Source organism: Neltuma alba, unplaced genomic scaffold (assembly GCF_004799145.2).
Source record: "Neltuma alba isolate B1F8T4 unplaced genomic scaffold, ASM479914v2 tig00012546_pilon, whole genome shotgun sequence".
Taxonomy (NCBI): domain Eukaryota; kingdom Viridiplantae; phylum Streptophyta; class Magnoliopsida; order Fabales; family Fabaceae; genus Neltuma; species Neltuma alba.
In genome coordinates this window covers 35,127-60,832 of record NW_021637007.1, presented here as the reverse complement: position 1 = coordinate 60,832, position 25,706 = coordinate 35,127, and the positions used below count along the sequence as shown (strand labels likewise).

Sequence of the window (25,706 nt, the reverse complement as noted above, 5' to 3'; positions counted from 1 at the left end):
TTTTTCGCATTTATCATAAAGACATGTTTGAAAACAAAACTATATTTCTAACCTATTTGTTGCTCTTAATTAATTTTAACAAATTGTTGGTTATCCTAAAATTAGTTATTTGAAGTTGATAATAAAGACAGCGGGGATTATATTTTAACCAAAATAAACAAAAAATAAAATTAATGAAAAAACGGGGGAAAAAATAGGGATCCGGATCCCATCCCCACACACTACCGTTTTGGGGATGAGCACTCCTACCCATCGATTGGACAAGCAGGGAGGATTCCTTTCGCTGGTTGGCCATGAATTGGAAGAGTTTGTGCCATTTGGATAAAATTATAGAGCACTGGTTTTTCGGATTGAATGAGGTTTCCGAAAATGGGAGCTTTTTCCGAGCCAGGGCTAGTGGCCTGTTTATGGAGATTGACATTAAATTACAGAACCCCGTTCCCAATGACGAGCCTGCCATATTATTTTCAAAATCATAAAGCTGGTGTTGGAACTTGTAATCATCGGCCATTCTCTGATACTCCACTGATTCTATTTATAAAGCACTTCTAATATATTTCACACAGATTAAAAAAAAACCTTAAAATGTATTAATTTTTTATTAAAATATAACAATTTTTTTAACTTTATCCTTATTTAATATATATATCTTTCAAAAAAGATAACTATCTATACTATAATAAATGAAGAACGAAAGAGTATGTTTATACTAAAAATTTAATGAAGTGACTTATAAATAGGACAAAAAAACTCTCTCTGCCCTCTAAATAGGACCAAAGGAGTATATAGGTTGAATCTTCTGCAATAAATTTGGCATGCATCTTACTCTGAAAAGTTATTGCACACGATGTGTTTAAAACAGTCATTTTTAGAATATTTTTGGTTTAATATTTAAAGTAGTACTCAAGCAGATAGTACATCTTTAAATTTTTAACATAAACGTGTTATTTTACTATTCATTTGTTATTATGTAAATTGTTACCACCTCCGATCCTTAATATAAGACCTTATGTGACTTCTATTTTAATCCTAAATATAAAACTCCAATCTATTTTGTCTCTTATACTTATTAATAATTTCTTAAGATAGTTCTATTAATAATGAAAATTCTAACTAATAAACTTGATTAACAAAGATATTTCAGAAAAGACAATACCTATTTATAACAAATAACTAACTTAACTCATTTTCTTAATTTAATCAAATTAGTTAACTAGTTCTTATATTGAAGACCGGAGGTAATATTTTCTTTAAAAGTGATATATTAAATAGTGATGACATTGAAAAGTTATTAAATTTTAAGACAAAATTAATGATTTATTTTTTAATTTTGATAAAATATGTATGAAGTGATTTATAAATAGAATCGGAGGAGTATTCCTCAAGTGCTCTAATAGCCAATGGCCACAGTTTGAGTAGGTGTGACTTTGATAATAGATGAACTCCATGTTATAGCTAATCATGTCTATAGTGAGTTAAAGCCTATATATATGCTTTATTATGAATGTGTCTAATAGTTTCAAGCATGTATATTAATTTGACAGAGTTCCTAGTCTAACGTACATGTTTATATGCTTGACTAGGATTTCAATAATATATCATGTGGTTTATATGTACGTAGATTAAGTGAATGTCTCTAGGAAGTCTTATAAATTAATTGGGAGCAAAAAAAATTAGTTGGACAAAATAGTATACTTATTATCACTTTTTTTTGGGGGGGGGGGATTTTTTTTTTTGGGGTATAAGGGCAACTGACTTTTTTCCCAATGCTACTTTAAAATTGAAGCAATTTTCAGATTTGAACCTTCTGAAAGTAACTTTTCAATATAGCAATCAAACAAGTTCCTGTTTAAACTAATATTTTTTTAATAAAAAATTCTGCTCAAATATAAATTACATTATATTAATTGACTTTAATTTTATCCCAACTTCAATAAACAAAAGTCAGCTGGGATAATAAAAGTAACTTTTATCAATGTTAATTCAAATAAGCCCTTGGGATATATGTGTTTAGGATGACGATTATGATATAAATATACTAAAGAAAATAAATGCAAAATGGGAAATTAATTGCCAAATTTTTCTCTTTCAAATTGGAGTCATCGTTTTCAGTTATATTTCAGAATTTCTATTATTTTTTTCACATAATAATAAAATTATAAATATTCCTTATAATTTTTCGATTTTTTCCAACTGAATTGATTGACCTCTTACACGACACACTTGCACACCATTTGGCAGAAGATGCGGATCTATCAGCAGCTCAAAAGAACGGATATAGATTCTCCCAAATTGATTCTTACTTTTGGTGAATAGAATATCCCAAATTAATTTGTTTTCGAGTTTTAACATGAAGTGGTCCGAAAACAATAATATTTCATTTGTTGCGTATTCAATTTTAAATGATGTTTTTTTAAGTCACTCATTATTTTATTTGAGAAATTTTTGCTCACAATTAAAATTTCAATGCCAACATTTTTTTTTATAGATGTTAGATCTAGAAAACTAAAAAAAAAAACACTTTATAAAATTAAGCACCCAAATGAAATATTCTGTAAAGGTAAAACTAAATATGTATTTTTGTCCAAAATCTATGATCCAAAATTTGGAATTCAATTTTGTGAATGGCCATGTTCTTTTTTTTATTTATAAAACAACACTTTTTGCCACACGAGGCTACTTCAAGTGATAAAGGTAGGGTGAGTTGTAGGTCAATAAAAAAGAAGGAAAAAATAAAGTGACATTTTCTTTAAATAATTTTTGTTATTTTTAGTTTATGTTTATTAACTTCAACATTTTTGTAAAATATTATTAAAATACTACTATACATAGTTATTTAAAATTATTCAGATTTGTAGAGTGAAATTAATAATTTTATTTTTATATTATTTAACATGATTTCAATTAATAAATTTAAATATTTCAAAATTATAATAAAATATTATTAATAGTGTTAAAAATTAGATTAACTAAATTGTAGATTCCGAAAATAGAGGGGGTCCTAAAACCATTAAATAATGGTATTTTAGCCTGTTAAAAGGAACAAGCATAATATATTAAGAAAGGATGATTATTATTGGATCACAAACTTCAAATAATAATTAGTGTATAGGTACTTTGTTACACGATATATATATATATATAAATAATATCTTTTTACCATTAAAAGCTTTGAGCTATAATACTAACTGTCGCTAAAAGCTTTTAAGAGCGACTCCAAAAAGTCAAAGTTGTATGCCTAGTCGGCTAGTTTAACTTCGAGTGAGACTTTTAACAGTGACTTGAGTCCATATTTTATCAGACTCTTGGTGACAACTTGCAAAGTCATTGCCAAGAATCTTACTTTTAGTGGTGATTGTCTAGAGTTACTGTTAAAACTCTAATTGAACATTCGAGTTTGTCAAACTTTTACCAATGATATTAAAAGTCACCAACTTTTAGTGGTAACCTTTTATGGTTGTCATCGAAAGTCTTCTTTTATCAACATTTTACGGTTGTCATTAAAAAGTCTCTTTTAGCAATAACTTGATGATGTTGTTGAAATTAAAATCCACTTTTGATAATAACTTTTCAAAATCACCGCTGCTGAAATTAAAGTCATCAATATTGAAACTTCACTAAATGAGAATGCAATTTAATTATCAGCCTACTTTTTTTTATACATACTCCTGTCCCATTATATAAGCAACAACTATCATTTCCCTCTTGTCCCTAAATATAAGCAACATTTACTATTTGTCTTAAATTTTTGCAGAGAATTCCCTATTTTGCTCTCATTAATTACTTATTTTAATACTCAATATATTTATTATCTCATTTCCCAAACCATCATCTCTCCATCACACATATTCTCTCTTCTACAACTCTCTTTATTATAATAATTTTTTTATTCTCTCTCTTATACTCTCCCCCTATAAATAAGGGCATTCTAGTGAAAGAACTTTTAATTTTTATATATTCATTATCTTTAACTAGTTTTAACTAACATTTTGATCTACGTGATGAGCTCTAATGTTGCTTATTATATGGGATGGAGGGATTAATTATCAGCCTACTTTAAATATGTAGGAAATATATTTTTCACCTGATATGCGATTATATAGGATGCCATGCATGCGATCCCATGCTGAGATTTCTTTGTAAATTTCCAGTCATCAATCCAATTTCGTACGACGAGGAAGTTTGAAAACGCATTCTTAGTCTCTAAGACTAACTTCGTACAAGACGAAACAAAAGAACGATATTTTGGGTTTCCATCGATGTTCGACAATACATGTGAGCATATAATTATAGTCTTCTTTTGTTAAATTAAGGTATGTAACATAAGCCTGCCTTTTAATTTCTTGCAGTCACACATGAGTCAAACTTTAGTTAATTCGAAGATACTTAAATAACACACGCACACACAGACATTTATAAACGAAATTCTCAATCACTTTTACATGTAAAAAATGTTTAGATGAAACAAATCTTGGGAGTTGACTATAAAGATTTCATAAGCGTGACGCCAAATTTATGATAGACCTCACACACGTACAAAAATATTTACACAGTTGAAGTATTCGTTTAGTCCTCTAAATTTATAATGCTGGCTAATATTTATTTGAAACTTGTAAATTGAAAAATATTTAAAATAAAAAGAAAAAATCTCTTAAAAAGACACTTAAATACCCCAAATGCTTATTTTGGTTATTGAATTTATTAAAGCCCTAATTAGGTCTTTTGGGTCCTGTGACCTAATTATGAGTTTAATAAATTTAATGACTAAAATAAGAATTTGGGTTATTTAAATATCTTTTTAAATAATTTTCTCAAATAAAAATTAATGAAAATATCGTTTGATCTGGACTTTGAAATATCAACAACTCATCTTTTAAAATATAAAAATATTTTACTTTTCCAGTTTTTAATGTGAGACCTAATTAATTAATTTGAGCAGATTAAAAATGTTAGTTAAATTAGTTAATGCAATATGTTTTTTTTTAAAAAAACATCCTAAGCATTTTTCTTAATTTCTTCCATTCCTCTCCTACTTGATTATTGTTGGGAAAATATCAATATGGTTAATTTAAAAAAAATTGATAAACATGTGAAATAGGTCTTACATATAAGACCAATGTTAACTTTCCAATTAAATCTTATATTAAGGACTATAGGAGTATTAAAGAATTAAATTTTGAGTATTCTTTATTGGCGTTTAATTGGACAATTATCGTTTTTTTTTATTGAGTCAACATTTTCTATTGATGAGATTAATAATATTAGCATTAGAGGCTGGAAGTACACCTCATAGACTCAAGAGATTTTAAATTGAGACTTGTTGAAGTTTTGGAGGATCAAATTCAAACGTAAGCTTTAACCATATATTTACTAATTACCCACTAACAAAACCTTTACAGTAAGAGTGAAATTTTAACCCACGCTTTTATGTAACATGAGCTGCATATTTACCTATTAAACCAATTTTTTCCTCATCACAAATTAGTTTAGTTCTCTTTCCCACATTGCATTGCTTTGAAAGATTTCATGATTGTCATCATCATCATTGTTAAGATTCCGAAATGCATTCTTATTTCTAAGCAATTATATAAAGCCCAGAGACATTCATAATGATTTCACTGTTCTGCTCCCATAAATGAACTAATTTACAAAATAATGCACTGTTTGGCATGGCTCTCGGCTTCGCAATGGAAGTATCAATTTTGAGTATAAGTTTTAAAAATATACCTGATTCAAAAAAAAAAAAAACTAACTTATTAGGTGGATGAAAATACCAATTGAACTTTATGAACGACTTCTCATTTGAGGTTTCTTAACGTGAGACTCATAATGTAAGTAACTTTAACAAAGAAAAACTTATTTGCAGTTGCATGAAGCAAAAGCTAGATTAAATGAGAAGGATGGGAGTAAGGTATGAATATAGTTAAAGGTTCAAGCCCTTCAAATATAATAGATTATGTATCAATAAAAACTGTTGTGATTGCCGTACTTCCTGTCATTAATATAAAATCTAGTTTGTAATTCAATTTGAATTACAAAATATATCTTATATTAAGGATTGGAGCTTGTGATGAATCTTCTCCCTTTTATTCTCCTTCCAAACAAATTAAAGTCATTTTTTTAAAATAATATTTTATGTGACACATAAAACTCGAGATCAAATTTATTAATTAATATTGCTCACCCTTTTCTAAGAAAGTCTTTTGTTTCATTCAACCCTATTTATATTAACTATTGCTTCAATAGGATGCCATTCATGCGATCCCATGGTGAGGTTTCTTTTTAAATTTCTAGTCAGTTCAATTTCGTACGACGAGGAAGTATAAAAACGTGCACATAAGAGTAACTTGTACTAGACAAAAGAACAATATGTGAAACCAAAATAAAAATTTTTCAATAAAATTTCAAAGAAGACAATTTCATTTATTTTATTATTTTATTTTTATAATGAATTTTATTGTTATTTTAACATAATTAATATATATGATCTCGGAAAATCGAGGGAAAATTGTCAATGCTTTAAATTTATACATGCAAAATATCCATGCCCTAATTTAAGCCCATATTACCAAAAAAAAAAAAAATAGCAGACCTCTTTTTTCAATTTTTTTAATATTAAAACATGACTGTGTGTAATTGAAAAATATGACGTAATGGATATAAGAAATTTGATCTAAGTATATTTTTACATTAACAATATTCATTTTCAGTTTACATTTTTGCATATACTCCCTCCAGTTTGGTCCAGCTTCGTGGTTGTAGTCAATGTTTTGAAAGCTAGACTGAACATTGAGTCGGTAGAGACAGTGGGTCATGATTCATACGGTTGACCACAGTCGAACACTAGTTGGGTTGGTTATAATTAAATATATTAATATGTTAATTATATATGGTATAATACTGTTGACAACATAAAAGTTTTAAGGTATTTATCATTAAATTTTATTGTTATATTTTTAGAAAAACTAATTTTTATTCATTTTATTATATTACTTATTTTATCATTGATGAGTTGAAAAATATGGTAATTATATTATTATCAATGAGTCCATGTGAAAAGAAGGAGATTGGTGAAAATATGTGGCAGTGGATAAAGATTTGAGGAATTGAAAAGGTTGAGTTTTCACTAACATAGTGAACAGTAGTATTAAGGATTTCATTCGAGATTAAGGAGTAAGGGAGACTAGGAGAGATGAAGACCACAGGAGGCTGATACATACTTCTCTTCTTATTAGTGATTTTCATCTTTCACTCTCATAGTGGCTTATTTCTGCATTACAAAGAGGCTGAGATTGAAGAGTTGACGGTGAATTGATATTAGATTTTTCCTCTTATTTTTCCTGATTTCATTTTCCATCTCTATTTCCTTTTTTCTTTCTGGCCAGCTGGCTCTCTTCAAACCATCCCGGTTCCCTGTTTTCTACTGGTTTCTGGCCTAAATACAGGCTGGAAGCAGCTTACTCTGGACAAACCTTTGAAGCGGCTCAATAGTGTGAAATGGCCCGCCATTATTGCCGGTTGACAGTCCGACCGTCTAGTCTGGTCCAGTCTAGTCTCAACAACATTGGTTGTAATGATTCTTGTATACTTAAATTGTAAACCAAAAGCCTAAAGTTAATTAAACAAATTATTACTCTTTACAATAAAAAGCCTATAATACCGCACGCATGCTCTTCATTCTTCTTAATGTTCAGCGATAACTTATTATAGTTCAGACATATTTTATTTTCAATTAAGGGTCTAAAAGGAAGGTTACAATTCGTAGACCGTCGGGTTCACTTTCACTTTGTCAAAAAACATTTAATTATAATACTTAACCGTACCATGTTTAATTGTCTAAAGTGCCTCGCCAATTTTTGTATTATGATGAATTGAATTTGACTCTTTTGGAACTACTGTCTATGACTTGGCCGGCCGACGTGATAATGTTATTGTATCCCAACGAAGATTTGTTTCCTTAAACAATAATGCCCTCGAATATTTTAACTAGACCTCTTTTCTTAATCCAAAAAATAAAAATAAAAAAGCATTTGTGTGTAATGTTTCCAACTAAGCATAGCCAAGTGTCAATCATCAACAAATGATCGGATACATTGGCCATAGTGAAAAAGTGTTGCCCAAATTTGTTAACATTATCTTTTATTCCTATGATTCCAACAATGGAAAATGACACCTTTTATATAGTTACTCTTTGTAAATTATTGGTCATTCGTACCCCTTTTCCCTTGTTTAATTAGCATACAAGTAAACTTGGTCTTGAATCTTCCATGCTATTTCCTTTTTTTAATTATTTTTTTCGGCTTTCGGCCTAAGCTTCTTGTAATTTATCGTTCGTTCATACTAGTATTTCGATATATAAATGATCTCCGTTTCTAATACATATATTTTATGTGCTCCCAGTAAAACTATTGAAGTTTAATTCAAACTCTTTTTTTTTTTTATGATAAAAAGTAATTTTCGATGTGTTGGGTCTCATATGCTCATCAAGATTAGAATGTGCCTCCATGCTTAGAGAGCATTTATAGAGGTACCCACAAATTGCCTACCAACAAGATCCTTATATCGGGAGTGGAATTCAAACTCATAATCTTATGAGTTATGAGCCGACTTCTTACTAACTAGACCAATTCTTGTTGGTAGTTTGTTATATTAGTGCTCACGTTATTTGGCATATTTTCCTTTATTTTTGAGCGTGTATATTGAGTTATTCTCTGCCTACAAATAAATGAATTATTATCTAAATAAAAATGATTATTGAAATTGATTAAAAGCACTAAGTGTGTAAAAAAATATATTTTATTTTGAAAAATGCTTTCATTTGCAGAGAGTGTGAGTGAAACAAAGAATATAAGTAGGAAAAAAAGTGAGAGAAAGAGAGTTGATTAGCGGCATACATTGAATTGATATCGGAAAAAAGAGGAGAGACGTGCGATAGATTTGGATAGGAGCAAAATATTTTATTTTATTTTTTCAATTTAAGACAGATTATTGGCCGCTCTTCTTTGGTTCCATTAAAATGATTAAAAATGACTAGATTTGGGGTTTTACAATGATGCCTAGTCAGTTTGTTGTTTGAGGATTATTGTTCTAGGGTTTTTTTTTTCCTTTTTATTAATGGTACATTTGTTTACTTGATTTTGCGCTCTAAGTGGTCACTGATTATAGAATAATTAAGCTGGTTTCCTAATTGCATATCAAATAGGTAATGCAGATGTTCGTGATTTTGTTTTTATCATATTGTTAGGTCTTGTAAGTTATAGCATTTTGGAATTCTTTTTAGACTTCTTTTCACAACTAGGGTTTTCTTTCTTTCTCTGTACTAAAGAAAAAAGAGGTTAACATGAATAATAACTTAATTATGTTATCACTATATTCTTCACTTTACCTTTCTCACGCATACGCGTGCACATGTGTAGGCCTAACAATTTAACAAACCAATCATAACTACTACTCCCTCCGATTCAATTTTACAATTTTTTTAAAATCACCCTTAATCAACTAAAAGCAATTATTTATGCTAAGACTGAGAGAGAGAGTACTAGGGCCATTTTGAAAATAGGTTATAAATACTTAATTAAATTTTGTCAAATGTCTTGTATATATATTCAGGATCAATAATGAGTATGGTTTTATACATAGAACCGGGGGGAATTTTATCTTATACAATATCAAACTAACTATTTCCAAAAATAAAATTTTTTTTATTGAGTCTTATCATAAAAAATAATCTTTACGGTAAACCAAATGGAGCTTGTATTTAAGTTGGGAACCCCAATTCAAAGTTAAACTGTTTAGTCCGCATATATAAAAGGGATGAGTCATGATGTTTTCGAATCATTTATACTTGAATTAAAAGATTTAATAATTTAATTTTTATCTTTTAAAATGAAAAGTCAGAAGAATGTTTCCATGATCTAAATTCTGTCTACTTTTAAACAAAAGTAGTAAAATCCGAAAGACGCAATCCGATATGGATGATCTAGATGGAGAATAAGCAGTATTCATCAAACCTTGGAGAAAGGAGATGTACATACATCAGAAATTCATGTGGTAAAATATTTTTTATAAAAAGGGACGGAAGAAATAGTATTGTGGACAATCTATGTGTCTATATTTCGATTTTTTTAATACTCAACAGCTCATTCAATAAGGGCATATTAGAAAAACCGAAAGAAATTTTAACATATTAATTACATTTCTTAATTAATCCATATGTGAGAACCTTAAAGCAATATATAATTTTTTGTGACAACAAAACATTATGTTAAGCAAAAAAGAATTGGAGAAAGTATATATATCACTTTCATTTGTCATCCTGAAAAATCTAATAAAACCTAAGAAATTTTTGGGTATCATGAAGAATATCAGTTGTGCAAATCAAATTAACTATGGCTAGCTGATGTGGAGTTTAAAATTAAGACCATATATTTAAGACCCACTTGGCCACTTGTAACTTCAACTCGTTATGAACAAAAAAGAGAAAATCTTAGCATATGTAAGTAATCGTTAGCATGGTGCAATCTGAGTTGGACGCAGGTAGACTTAGAATTTCGATGTACTCAGAAATCAATGTGAAAAGATATTGTTGCAGCTGGCGATTAATGAATTAAATAATAATGAGCTTGAATTTTCAATTGCTTTACAGTACGAGGATATCTGATCAATGTGATTTGCTGTTCAGAGGACATTTGCTGCCCTAGCTGGAAAAGATCTTTGGATTTGCTTCCTTTTTTCTGAGATCCTAAGAAAGAGAGGAATAGCCATTACTTGTTCTTCTTGCTTACTTAAACTTTCCTTTACGCTTCAACTGTTCAAAAGCAATTTTATACTTTTATTTTATAGTGCACTCTTAAGCATTATTATTAATAATTTTTTCGGTTGTCCTTTGACACTCGCAGCTTCAACGACGAGGATCTCAACTTTTCATCAGTTGTCCAAAATAAAACGAATATTCTTGTCCTTGCATTTCACTTATAGATGTCTTTGTGTCTGTTTATCATATATCCGATTATTAAGTATTTTTCACATGGTAAGATCAGAAACAGAATTCTTGAATATTTATACCTTGTGTTGTAACTCTTTAATCTCATCTGTCAAAATTTGATCCTGCAGACCAATTAATGATCAAGCTCAGGTTATCGTATTTGCCACATTTATTAAATTATATTGAATGTGGATATAAATTGAAATGATCTATCATACCTTCTTGGTCTGAACGTTTTTCAAACTCATCTCCAGTTGATTTTCCAAACTTTTCAATTCGTCAATTTCCAAACCAGAAAGTTGTTCACCCATGAATTGCCTATACATTTCCCAAAAGAAATAAGTTACTTCTGGTTCACTAAATTGTTCCATATACTCTTGAGGGAAAAAAGGAGAACATAAAATTTTCCATGTTGAGATCAATATCTTGTACCTGTGCAATTCCTGCAAGTGTTGCAGCTGTTGTCTCAAGACCGTTGCTTCTCTCTGCCAAAACTAACAAGTGCAACAACAGATATAACTATTAAATTGAATCAAGAGTGATGCAATTGTAAGAAGGTACGGGTTCCAACTAATGATACAAGTATGAAGGCCCCTTTCGGTCCAAATCTCTTTATAACATTGTACAATTACTTGTCAAAAGCATTACATTCTTTTCCAGTCTAAATTTAGGGAACTTCATTAATGACTCCCTTTAATGACTTCATTACGGGTATTTTTGAAAACAAAAGAACAAATTGTAGAATATTTAAAGCATTGAACCAACAAAAATAAATTTTCTTTTGTACCAGGAAAAGTGGTTATTTATTTCTTATATTTGGCGATGGAGGGAGTAGTTGATAGTGGCATTTAGTGTAACTAATAAGGGTAATATTGAAACAAGTAAAAATATACTTTTAGTTTTTTAACTTCTTACACGATTTTAGTTTGGTCTCATAATTTTGAAAACTATTTTTTCAGTCCTCTAACCCTAAAATCATTAGTGTCAAATGATAATTTTTTCTGTCATATATGTCATTATTTAAACAATTGAAAAATCAAAATGATGTGATTCTAATTTTCACGTGAAGCTTGCTAAGAGTTCTATGGGGAAAAAAAATACTCACTAGGTCCATTTCCACCCAAAATAATTTCAGAAAATTCGTCAAAGTACACTGATCATTTGGTAAATTTTTGAATTTGCAGTATTTTTGCCCAACTTTGGAAGGGCATAAATCTTAGCAAAAAACTCTACTTTTAGTGGTTTACCACTTGTTTTAAAGCTAAAAATGAGATCTATAAGCCTGTAAAATTTCACGTCCAAATTCTAACAATTGCTCATTATTTCATGTGCCACAAGTTTGGCCTCTTTTAGGGAGATTCTATCCTCTAATGCTACTTTCTTTAATTTATCTTCCATTTTTCTTTTTCCTACACTCTTTTGACATTATACCATTCAATATTCCAACATTTAGACATGTCATATAAACATAATTTACATCACATATCATTCATAATCCATTACATTCTCAACATAAAGTTCATTAATACATTACACAACATAACATAATAGCATCAATTCCATAATTGCTTCTCTATCCCAAAATCATTTCCTTGTCCCTGTCATCGGATGAATCATTTCCTATTTGAGACATAATTTAACATAGGAAGAATGAGATTTTCATAAAATCTCAGTAGCATTTGAATTACACTTATCATGCAAATCAAGCAGGTTATCATGTGAGATGTTATGATACCTCAAGGCATAATCAACCCAATAAAATCATGCTTAATGCCATGGTAAAAGAGAAACATCAACACTTCCACAATGACATAACCCAATGCATTTGGCCAAAGCATAAACCAATGTTATTCACCCAATCCATGCCACAACACAAGTTCCTCTATCCAAGCAAACAACAAATCACATTAACCGTAACAAGCAAGATTAACAATCAAATTATAATTCAACGCTACCTTTTTAACACTTGTCCACTGGGTTACTTCAAGGGACAAAGCTTCTCCTTGGTTCCTCCTCACAATGCCTATCAAACCAAGCATAAACAGAGGCTATATTAATCACTAAACAACTTGATTCCAACACTTTAACATTAACTTAACAATCCCCCCCTTTTTTCTTTGATTTTTAACAAAATGATTCCTTCTTTAGAATCAATCATCTCATGGCTCATCCCTACACAATTTTTCATGAGGAATCCAATGGTGCAATCAGATTTTTGAAATATACTCCTTCCCCATGAAGTTCACTTGGCCGAATAGGGGGTTCTTAATTTCTAAAAATTCCATTTTTGATTCCAATTATTTTAAACACTTTTCAACAACATATCCCTACACAAAAACATGTTTTAAATCCATTGGAATCATCAAATCAAGAAAAATCAAATTGCTTTTGCATGAACAGTGCTGACCGAATTGCTTCCCCTTAAACCCTAACTTTGATTTCATCCAAAAATCAATCCATACACCACTTAATCTTCCTTATTCCACTTGGTTAAAGGTTTCTATCCTTTCCTAAATATCACAAGGTCCAGCGAAATTTTGACAGAATTTTTCCTAATTTTCCAAGCTAAAAACTTCAACTAACCAAGCTTGAAACTTAGGAATAGGAAGGCATAAGCATACCTCAATGTTTTCTTGGTGTATGTTGAATAATTCCTTGTACAAAACACTTATAATTTTTGGTTGAACGGTGCTGGAAGCAAAATGGCAGAACCTCCCTTTATTTTTCTATTTTTCCAACTTTTTTTGTATTTTCTAAGGGGGTATTTATAGAAAAATTCCATCTGCCCTCACCCCTCTTCAATTGGACGAAATTGGACACCTAATAAGGTGTATGTGGCAGCCATCAAGTGTCCAAAATATTCAGATCACTCCATGTGGCTTTTCTCTAGATTTTTCCACAAAAATATCTCTTAATTTCACATTTTATTTAATAAAAATGGAGGGACCTGGAAGGTGCACGAAATTGGGCCCTTATTGGGCTCAATGTGGGCCCCACAAAATTTTTGGGCTGGTCCAAAAAGATAACCCACAAACCAAATCATTATCTCAAACCAATTAGAAATTTTATCAGTTACTAAATACTAGTAACATTCCATAATTTTTTCAGACTTTCAAAAATTTATTTCTCTGCATGATAATTCACCTTTTAATATGAGAGTATGATCTGGAAATTTTCAGAATTTTTCACCACCTTTAGATATTTATTTTGAATTTTTTCCGGTTAGGCCTCTATCGGTAGTTCTTTTTGAAAAAATTATTTTTTGAGTAGATAATGTATTCGCTTTTTGCTTCACCAATAATTTCTAAGTCTTATATGTTTTTCTCTATTATTAGAACTGATGTTTCCATTTTATCTAGTTGCTTGGAGTTAAATATAAAGCACACTGACAATTGCAAATACTTGACATGACTTAAAGAAAAGACATGACTTTTATGAAGAAACCTTAAAAATATCATAGTACCTTAGCTCCTGAAAGCTGGATTCATAAGCAGATGGTGTTCCTGATCTTTTTGTTTATTGTAGCGGTCAATAATTGACTTCATGCTGTCATAATTAAGCAGAGAATTCAATTAATAAGATGAAAATTAAGTTTATGTAAATCTATATAATGCAATTTAATTATATAATGGATCATGTTATAGTATTAATACTTTTTTGGTGCGAATGATTGATTTTTCAGAGTGTTTATCATTTTTTCTTCGTACACATTTAGCTCCCTAAGCACATTATGGGGATAAAAGCTTTATCAAATAATGGAAGGGAATATGATTTTATTGCAACGCTTCATATCTATGCCCTTGCTTTAATAAAAGGGAAAAGGAAAGCAAAGGGAGATCACACTTGGCAATGCATGATCTACGATTAATGCTTAAACTAAGCCAATATAATTACACCTAGCCTTATAAGCCTGTAACGTGCTTCCTGGCCCAAAATAACTAACGACAACATGAATTATTCATTCACATATGACCTCCAATTCTTTAATCACACATGGTCATGTGTCATGTTTTTAAAGTATTATCATTAATTAAACTATAAACCTGCATAAAAAAAGAGAACACATGACTATACGTACGTAATTGGAGAACTTCAAATAATGGATATAAGAAATATGATATAAGTATTTTTTTCCTAAAATATCCCCTTTAATTATTGGTATTGGAACTACCTTTTAATGAAAATCACCCTAACATGTACAATTAATATAGTTAGTTTGAAAAAAGTTATAAATTTTGAAACAAAATGGACTGAGGTCTTAATTATATTTAAGAGCAAAAAAAATAAAAAAACCTAACCAGCTCTTTGATTTAAGGTATGAGAACATGAATATGCGCAAATCATACTTCACTCAATAATTGGAATATGATGTAAAATCAAACTAACAAATTAAAGAAGCAAGCATATTGCATAACAACCATAACCATTTTATAGTGGACACAACTCCCTCCGTTCCTATTTATAAGTTGCAAATTTTGAGAAGGGTGTGATCCATTTTATAAGTTTCAATTAAAGTTTGTCTTAACATTTAATATATATTTTCAATTATTTATTCCTTCTTATTTATCAGACTCTTTCTCATCACATTTCCCTATACATTCTCTTTCAACTTTTTTTTTTCTCATTTATTATGAAGGTATATTTGAAAATAAATGTATATTTCTTACTTATTTATTGCTTTTAACTAATCTTAACTGATTGTTAATCATCCACAAATTAGTTATCTAATGCGTATAATAAGAATCAGAGAGTATTTCAACTTCACTTCATAGTCATGATGTGAGAGGATCCTAAATCACCAATCACCAAATAACAGCCTACTTAATATACATGGGAAGGTAGGCTAGCCAGTAGCCACATGCACTCTAGCCAGCTTCAGATTGATCTGAAAAATTATGGAGAGTTGAATGAGTTTATTAGTGAGGGTATAAATAACAAATTGTGTGAAATAGAAATGATTCCCGTACAAGAGTTTCTCCCCAAAAAAAAAAACGTATGGACTGTTTGTTTGAGTCTTAAAAAATAAGTGATTTTCAAATTTTCCAATTAAAAAGTGATATATTATTTTGATATTTTTTGAATATTGATAGTTATTTATGTTTGTTACGAATATAAAAGAACAATTTTTTCTTGAAAGTGGCTTCTCAAAATATAATTAGAAGCTATTTAAAATAGAATTTAAAAATAATACAAAAATGTTTTCTTTTAAATTGTTTAAACATTAAACAAGCATCCTAAAATTTCTCAAAAGTAGCGATTTTTTTAGTAAATAATCTAAAACAAATAGGCCCTTACTGCCCATACATCCACATAATATGTTCTTTGATGCACTAATACGATCTATAGTTGACTAGGATCTAGCTAGTTAGATATATATATATATATATATAAACATATATATATATATATAAACATATATATATGCGTAATATGTATCATATTTTTAACTATTCATGTACATAATACTGCGGGCCAAAAAAAAAAGAGCTAGGTGGAGATTTTATGTATGTTCCCTAATATAAAATGCCAAGATTCCAATCTACTTTGTCTTTAATGTTTATCTATTTTACCCCCAATAAATATAGTAATTATATATGTTAAGGAGTTTCCACCAATAAATAGTTCTAATACACATAAATAATAAGGACATTTTAAAGAAGGCAACATCCATTTATTACAAATAGCTAATGCAATTAATTTTTTTTAATATCCACAAATTAGTTATTTAACTCTTATATCAAGGATAGGAGACTTGAAGTTGAACTTCCCTTAATTGTCGCTTTGGGGTTACTCCAAAAATTAACCGAATTAATGCAATATAGTGCACAATCCGGGTCGTATTCACTTTGAGGAGCCGAAAACGAAATTAAATCCTAGTAAATAAATGCAAGTAACCTAAACTATAAAAAGGATTTTTGATTTGAGTTTGAAAAATTGCTAACTAAATGCCTTGAATTAAATTGAAATTAAAATACTTTTTTTTTGTTTTTATATAAAAGTGATTAAAATGAATGGAGATTAAAGAAATGAAAATGAGACACACAAATAGCACTGATAAAAATCAATCCTCTAATTCAACAACGCAGGCAATCATCACTCTAAAAGATGTGAGAGTTAAAAACAATGAATTAAGAATTATAATTGAGCTTTTGATCCAACAACTGAGCCACCTCGAATTGCCACAAAATATTTTCCTAAAATCCCAACTTACTAACTGCAACCAGAATAGTAAAATGGGATTAAGGATGCTAAAAACCAATGCTTAATTAGAACTCTTAAATCCAAAATAACAGAATTAAAGCTAGCAAGAGACTATATGATCCAAAATTCTAAGCCACCTTAGAAAATCACAATATATTAATTCCAAAATCAATACAAATGTCATAACCACAACATTATAATTGAGATCAAAACTATAAACAGCCCAATGTCAAATACTAAGCAATACTTCAGTCACAATAATCCCCAAATATAATCAGATTAAGCAATACAATTATCCCAACAATCAGAAAAACTATCCTAAGACCTAGGAATTGTTAAACAATTGTTGAGTAAGAAATTAAAGCAACTAGAACTCCCCCTTAAAGATCCAAGCTCCTGCCATTATTGTTGAATTGGAGAATTATGGGATTAGCCCTGGTTTGCCATGATTTCAGAATCTCCTTCGATCAGTTTCCTCCTACACTCGGCCATGGCAGTGAAGAAGACGGTGGTGATGATGATCCTGTTCACGCTTCTGGTCCTGCCGTCAGCTCCTTCCTTTGCTCTGTTTGCTGTTCACGCAGCTGCTCGCCTCTGTTTCGCTGTCACTGAGGAGGAGGAGGAGATGATGAATAGTGCTTCGCTGGTCTGCCCTCTTCGCTGAATCTCTCTTTTTTTTCTCTCCGCCAGCCAGCTCGTTCGCGTATCAGCTCCTCCCCCCGTCAGCTTGCTCGTGCTTTCTTTCTTTTTAATTTCTCTCTGCCGCCGCTCAGCTTTTTCTCCTCCAGCCCGCTTGCGTCTTGCGGAGATGAGGAATTATAGTATATTAGGTTGGAGGAGGGCAAAACGTTGCGTTTTGCTCTCCCCTTTTATTATTGTTATTTTATTTTTTTAATTTCTTTTTTTTTTAAATCTTCCAAAGACCTGAAAACAAAATTTAAAAATAAGGTAGTATTAATTGTCCTAAAAAATCAATTAGTCATAATTAAACCAAAATATGACAATTTTGCCCCTATAAAATAATAATTCAAAATAAAATAAAATAAATCAAAGAACAATCAATTAAGGCAAAAAGGGACCAATTAAGTTGACAAAACCCATATAAAAGATACCAAAATATATAAAAATAAATGAGTTTGTCAACTCCCCCACACTTAGCCTTTTGCACTCCTGGGCAAAACATCATTAAAGAAGAATCCAATAGAGACACTCAATGCAAGCAAACATAAAACTAACTAAGCATGAGTGTGCAATTAACTCAAGCAATCTTCATTCTTAATTAATCAACAATCATAGAATACTTCAGTGCAAAGAATTTAACACCTGAAACATAGCAGGATAAAAGAAGAGAAACATAATAGAGCTCACATAGGGTACAAGTGTTTCACTCATCTCTCAAATGGAAAAAATTTCACTCAATCCACCTAGATTAGCACCTACCATAAGCTTGTAGAAATTCTAATATCTCCACCACTAGCATACCTTAGATTCATGATCAAGGGGACTTGAAGGGTTATAATGTTGGAAAACAAGGTCAAATGAATGAAATGAACTAGCAAGTGAAATGCATGAGTAATAAGTATCAACTCAAAGTGAGCTTAAGTACAATCATAAAAGAACACCAAAGTGCAGATTTTAAACTTTTGAAACAGAAATCATTGCTCTTCAAACCACCATGGAATGCCTTATTTCAAATTTATTCTTTTGTTGCAACTTATTTTCTTTTGTTTTTTTTTTAACTTCCTTTCTTTGGCTTTTTCTAAATATTTTCTTCTCTTTCTTGCCTTTTTCTATTTCTCTTTTTTTTTCTTTTTTGCTTTTCTTTTTCTTTTTCTTTGGCATCCAAACCCAAGAAGGCAAAGATATAGACATTAATGATGTACTTTTCAAAATGAAAAACCAAATATAACTCATGCAAAACACTTGCTAAAAAAATAGTGAATGGAATGAAAGTGAAGGCTCAAAGGGGGTGAACAAAGGTTAAATAAAGTGGTTTGTGTTTGGGTAAAGGTCTAGAAATGAATGCCCCTATCATCTTCACAAATCTAGATATTAATGTAGTTTTGAAAAAGAATTTAGACAAGTTCTAGAGGTTAACCAAAACCAGGTGAAAATCACACAAGATGAGAAAGAATATATGGCTCAACAATCCTTCCATCAAGGCTTTCTCCAAGATGTTTCCTCCTTAAGAATCAAGCTATGAAACAAGGTTAATAACACTGCACCAAGAGTATTCTACTATGCTAATCAACTAAGAACAGAAATCACTCAAATCAAATGCAATCAAACTCAGCAGTGCAACATTCACAAGCATTGTGCAAAAGGATTTTAAAAGAGATACCCAAGGATTACAAAAGTCAAGTCAGCAACAGAGTGAACAGCAACTCGCCCATACAGCAGTGCAGAACACTGAGGCGAATGAAAGCAAGAGGACATAGAAACTAGCAGCAAAATTCCCAAGCAAGAATCACTCTCAAATCATGCGATGCAATTCAAAAATCAACCAATAAGGCAGAGAAGAGAGCAATTATAGCAGCAATACTTAGGAAACAGGAGCAAATCCAAAGGCAAAATTTTTTTTTTGTTTTTTGTTTTAAAACAAAACCTAACAAAACATAACACTTACTCCCCCACACTTAATCCTTGCATTGTCCTCAATGTAAGTTTAGACTAAAGATATGAACAATCGGAAGCTCAAAATGTGCAAGGACAAGGTAGGGAAAGTACTGCATGCAACTAATAACAAACAATAAAACAAAACACAAGCTACTTTTTACTACTGGCTATGCCCCTCCCCCACACTTATCTCACAAAACAAGCAAGTAATTCAAAAGATAAGAGTTAAGGAAGGAAAGGGACAACCTTTAGAACGAAATCTCTTCAAGCACTTGTAAGAGAAGTTCTCATCCCGGATGAGAAACATATATCTCTTTAGTGTAGTCACTTCTCCATTGACATTTCTTGGTGGTGAGGGTTCTTGCAAGGGAAACATTGAACAAGCAGCAGTATCTAGTCCAAAAAGAAAAACTTGGAAAGATCTAGAGTAGCATAGGTATATCTGAGTGGCAAAATCTTCCAAGTAAATATCACACCCAAGAAAGTCAATAGGATTCCTTTCTATAGGAATCAAATAATCAGAAATATTTTCAAAAATGTCTTGTGTATGCAAAGCGGAAGATGAAGAATCCAATTGACAGTGGTTGGAGTACATCACATCACTTTTACTAACACAAGAAGTGGGTGAAAAAAGAGTGGAAGAAGAAGAAGATTCATGCACAATATGATTATGCAATGCAATATTATTATTTTCATAGCTACTTAAATCAGGAGGCAAGTCACAAGAAAGAATTAGACGAAAAGATTCATTCTTATTTACAATTTTGTCTTTTAAAATTTTTGAATCTTTTCCTACTAACTCATTAGAAGCATGCAACGCAATGAGATTTTCAGAAAGATAATTTCCAAGGCTATGTTCAAATTCGCATTTCTCCACAGGATTAACATCTAAGCAACTCACATCAATATCATGTTTTATATTGTCAGCACTTTTAGTACTAGAAGGCGATGCACACAGTTTACTAAAGTTCTGCTTTTGCAACCCAACAAGTATATCATACTTGTTATCAATGCAATCCATGCATATAGTGTGGGCATTACAAGAACAAGATAGAGGTTCGTTCAAATCAGAATCAACTGCACCATCTAATCTAGCACTAGAAAGAGAAGCATGTTCTTCACACAAAGAAGCAGTGACAGTGTAAGCAATATCATCAACTAAACAACTACTATTAGAAGTGTTCAAGTGAGAATTTTTATTGTTAAGCATTTGAGGGGATTCAACTATGATTTCCTCATCCACCTCATCATCACTCACATTATCAATAACTTCAACAAGAATAGTAGTTCTAGCACAAGGGTCAATCTCCTCAAGAAGAGGAGCAATATTACCTGATGTAGGGCACGAGTCCTTGTGAGTTTGTAGATATTCTTGCTTCATCTCAGCCTCTTGCATGAGTGAACCTAGACACTTTGATTCATCTTTCCCAATCTCAGACTCAATTCGCGCTATATCACTCAAGAACTTTCCCAATGCACTTTGACATTCCTCTAATTCCTTAGAGATCCAGATATCTCTTCCGCTATATCTCTGCCGCCGCTCAGCTTTTTCTCCTCCAGCCCGCTTGCGTCTTGCGGAGATGAGGAATTATAGTATATTAGGTTGGAGGAGGGCAAAACGTTGCGTTTTGCTCTCCCCTTTTATTATTGTTATTTTATTTTTTTAATTTCTTTTTTTTTTTTAAATCTTCCAAAGACCTGAAAACAAAATTTAAAAATAAGGTAGTATTAATTGTCCTAAAAAATCAATTAGTCATAATTAAACCAAAATATGACAATTTTGCCCCTATAAAATAATAATTCAAAATAAAATAAAATAAATCAAAGAACAATCAATTAAGGCAAAAAGGGACCAATTAAGTTGACAAAACCCATATAAAAGATACCAAAATATATAAAAATAAATGAGTTTGTCAGAGGTAGTATCAATATGGCTTACGCTTTTACAATATAAATAATAGGGAAAATCCCAAAAAAGTGACCATTGAATTTCAAAATGACAAATCAGTATTGGTTACTACACTTATAAAGAAAATGGCTACACTTACAAAACAAATAACAACATATTTTTGTAGTAATTCCTCATTTGTCATTTTGAAATTCAACAGTCACTTTTTTGGGATTTTTCCTAAATAATACTAACTGTAGATATTTAATTTCAGTTAAAAAAACAATGTTGATATTTAATGTCTTATAAAAAAATATAAAATATATATCAGATGTTTTAATAAAATTATAAAGATGTGAACTATTTAGCTCAAAATTTAATAATTTAAAATTATTTATATAATTTTTGGTTATTTGATATCAAAATAATAGTTTTATATATAATTAAATATCAACCGTCCAGAGTTGATCTAATAATGAGAATGGGAAAAAAAAACGAGTGGAAAATAAGAGAGTAAGGAGGTTTCCTTTCCAATATAAGTCACATTGCAAAATGCCTAGATCATTACTTTTATTGGCCCCATAAACACCCGTCCTTGGGAAATTGTTTTTCCCTCTGGAAAAAAAAAAGATATTAGAATTAAATAGATATGGTTTTGGAAAAAAAGATCTCCCAGCATTTTGTCTTTAAGACTATATCAATCATTATTAGTTGAATAAAAAAAACAAAAAGAAAAGTCCATGTTCAAGTACATATTCCACTAAGTAAATCATCATTTAAAAAAAAAAATTGTGCCTAATGTAATATGCAGTTCAGGGATGGTTTAGATTTCATTACAAAATATGATATGAATGATTTAGATTTAAAATTTGTAATCTACAGTTTTTTAATAATAGATTTATTTTTTAAAAAAAAAGATTATTTATTATAAAATTATCTTTATTTTTTAAAAATCTAAAACTCGAAAAGAAATTAAATTGAATCTGGATCATTTAAAATTAACCTAAGTTATCCAAATCAACTTGAGCATTCCGTTCTCAAAAAAGAAAAGAAAAAAGAGCACGGAATGTGCTACAATATGTGCATGCACAGTTTTTTTAGTTTATAAGGGGAAAGGGTATCTATAATCTTCTAATTACATATTACCATGAGAGAATAGAGAAAATAAAAATGACAAGGGGAAAACTATAGACAGATAGATAAAGGGCAAATTTCAAGCCTACTCCATTTCTATTTATAAACACCCTACTAAATTCCTTTTTCTTTATTTTTTGAATCACAGTCAAACATAAACTTACGATCCTCTTACTTACAGAAGAGTATTCATGCTATTTGGTTATACGGTCACTGATGCTCTCTAGATACAATGACATTTGTTTACGCAGCAACTTCAACTTTTCAGATTCCTTCTCAGAAGATGCTACTGCCAATGGTTAACGTCTTCTGTATATCTTTGAACTTTAGAAAGAGCAATTGTAAATGAGTTTGCCAGTCTGGCGAGGTATGTGGTAGTGTACACTTTACAGGATAGGTCTTACTAATAAGAATATATATATATATTATAAAGAGGGAGGATTTTCTGATATTCTATCTAGCCTTGCTATATACTGATAACATTACGATTCCCACACTTACGCATGCATGTGGATAATATTCCAAACACACACACACACAAATCCTCTGATCTTTTCATATTTTTTTCTGTGTCATTTCTTTTGGTTTCTTAAGCTAACCTAGTAGCAAATTTATATTGCATTGAACAGAACAAGAAGACTACTAGGAAACAATAGCATTTAACATAAGCATAGATGGTGACCTGTGTGGCATCCAATAATGATATTCAAGTTGGTAGCCAAGTCCTACATGGCAGCCATGCCATATGTGGCATTCACAGTCATCAGAGTGGTGTCCATGTCATCCAAAAGCGGTTGCTTCAATCCCAAGATCTTCTACATGGCATTGAAAGCCCAACCACTAGAAGTCCGGTAAAGAGTAAAAGTATCAAGAGGCTGGAAAGATCATTTGAGTACAAAGCAAAGCATGAAGTTCCATGAAGTATCAAGAAGAAGTTGAATAAAGATTGCTATCCAGTTTCTTTTATGACGAGCATTGCTTTTCCTTTTTTTTTGGTTTCATCTTTTTTGGATTGAATACCTCGTAATAATTCGGGTTATTTTTGTAGCTTTAGACCTAAGACTTTGTTGGGTGTCCAAATATGACTCTAATCTCGCAGTAAAACTTTCTTATGCAGCAAGCGTGCCGTACTTTTTAATGAATGATTCAACCCAAAATTCTAACACATGTTACTTGTTCACCTAAGCAAGCATGTAAGAGGCGAAAAGGAAAAAAAAATGGCTCAACATCCAAAGCTAATTAAGGCATCAAAAAACATATGTTAATGGAAAGTGATTAATACAAAACCACAAGAGAAAGAAAAAAACAGAGATGATGATATACAGCAATCTTTAATGCATCAATGTCAGGCTCGCAGATGCTCTCCAATATATGCAAGTGGGATTATATTTCCAAAAAAAAAAACTGTTAATTTTCTGCTACCATTCAGATCAATCTGACAGAATATCATCATATCCAAGATGGTTTTTTCATCTTCTTTTTTTTTTTTTTTGCCTTTTTTTGGGGGGGGGGGGAAGAAATGAGTCTAGACTAGAGGCATATTATCTGGATCAAAAGAGAGGAGCACCCAGAAAAATGCGGTGGTAGCTTTTGAAAAAAAGAAAGAAAGAAAGAAACAACAGCAACAACAATAATAAATAAAATAAATAATGAAGGTGGGAAGAAGAGGAACCTGGAGCTTCCATATTAGCTTGCCGGTGCTAGAGAAGACGGTGACCCCAACTTGAGCGTCACAGAGGATGGCAAGCTCCTTGGCTTTCTTGAGCAAACCACTTCTTCTCTTCGAGAAAGTGACTTGCCTGTTTGTTGAATTGTCAATCCTCTTAATCGCAATCTTCCCTCTCCCCATTCTTCTAGGGCTTCTTCACACCTTCACCTTCCAGATCAACCAAACTACAACCACCCTCAAATGAATCAGAATAATGTCCCAAAATCACAGATAAAATAAAACTCAAAAATAATAATAGTAGTAGTAGTAAAAATAAGATCGTGATAATTAATAGTGTGTATAAAATTAGAGAAAGAATTAAAAAATTAAAACATATCATATTATATAGAAATTTCTCTTTTTGGTGATTTTCTTCAACTGTGCATCCAGTCACATCTTGTGGATAAAATCATAAATATAAATATCAATATTGATTGAAACATATATAAAAAAACATAGAGTAAGTCATTTTCTAACTTCATAGGAGAGTTGGAAGAAATATTATTTTTCATTCATTTTTGTTGTCATGGAAGGTTGTCAAGAAATTATTATAGGTAAATTATTTTAATTTCATGTAAGAAATTTTCATTGAGTAACTTAATATATTTTGGCCAAAGAAACTTAAGAAATTTTCATTGTGTAACTTAATATATTTTTGGCCAAAGAAACTTAATATACTTCCAATGTTAAGAAAATAAAAATAACTTTATAAATTTAAAGGGCCAAATTAACATTTATTCTAACATCAAAAAACTGAAAGCATGGTTCTTCCATGAGCATATTCCTATTCCCATTTGGTATAAAGTATTAAGAATATATAAGATTGACAAGATCTATTAAAAAAGTATTTAATATGAGGAATTGCTTATTATTTAAAATTGGACTAAGCCATGTAGGTGGGATTAGGTTGACCAATCCTAAGTAACAAGCAATCTCACGTACAATTGACCTTTTTCAATTCCAATTCCATTCTTGTCTTTCATTCTTAATACTTCATATCAGACAGGATCATAAGTTTCGAAAGCTTAAATTCTGAAACCTCAATTATGTAAATTTATAAAAGTTATTATTTCTTAAATGTATTATTTTCACTCGAAGCTGAAAACATAAAAACTATATCAAACGTCAATGTAGCATAACATAGGCAAGTTGCATTTGACAAATTCGCCTGAAAA

At 30.6% G+C, this 25,706-nt stretch overlaps 1 protein-coding gene across 1 annotated transcript; it reads right to left on the bottom strand.

Annotated features, from left to right (window-relative positions):
* Positions 1–245: 245 nt before the first annotated feature.
* Positions 246–24,681, bottom strand: LOC114728538 (MADS-box transcription factor 23-like). The gene is made up of 8 exons (XM_028915449.1): positions 24,519–24,681; positions 16,830–16,857; positions 14,454–14,530; positions 12,940–13,007; positions 11,417–11,478; positions 11,203–11,302; positions 11,065–11,106; positions 246–401 (listed from the first exon to the last, which is right to left on the bottom strand). Exons 1-8 carry the CDS (start codon positions 24,670–24,672, stop codon positions 246–248), a joined length of 687 nt encoding a protein of 228 aa, XP_028771282.1. The 5' UTR covers positions 24,673–24,681.
* Between the last annotated feature and the right edge of the window lie 1,025 nt (positions 24,682–25,706).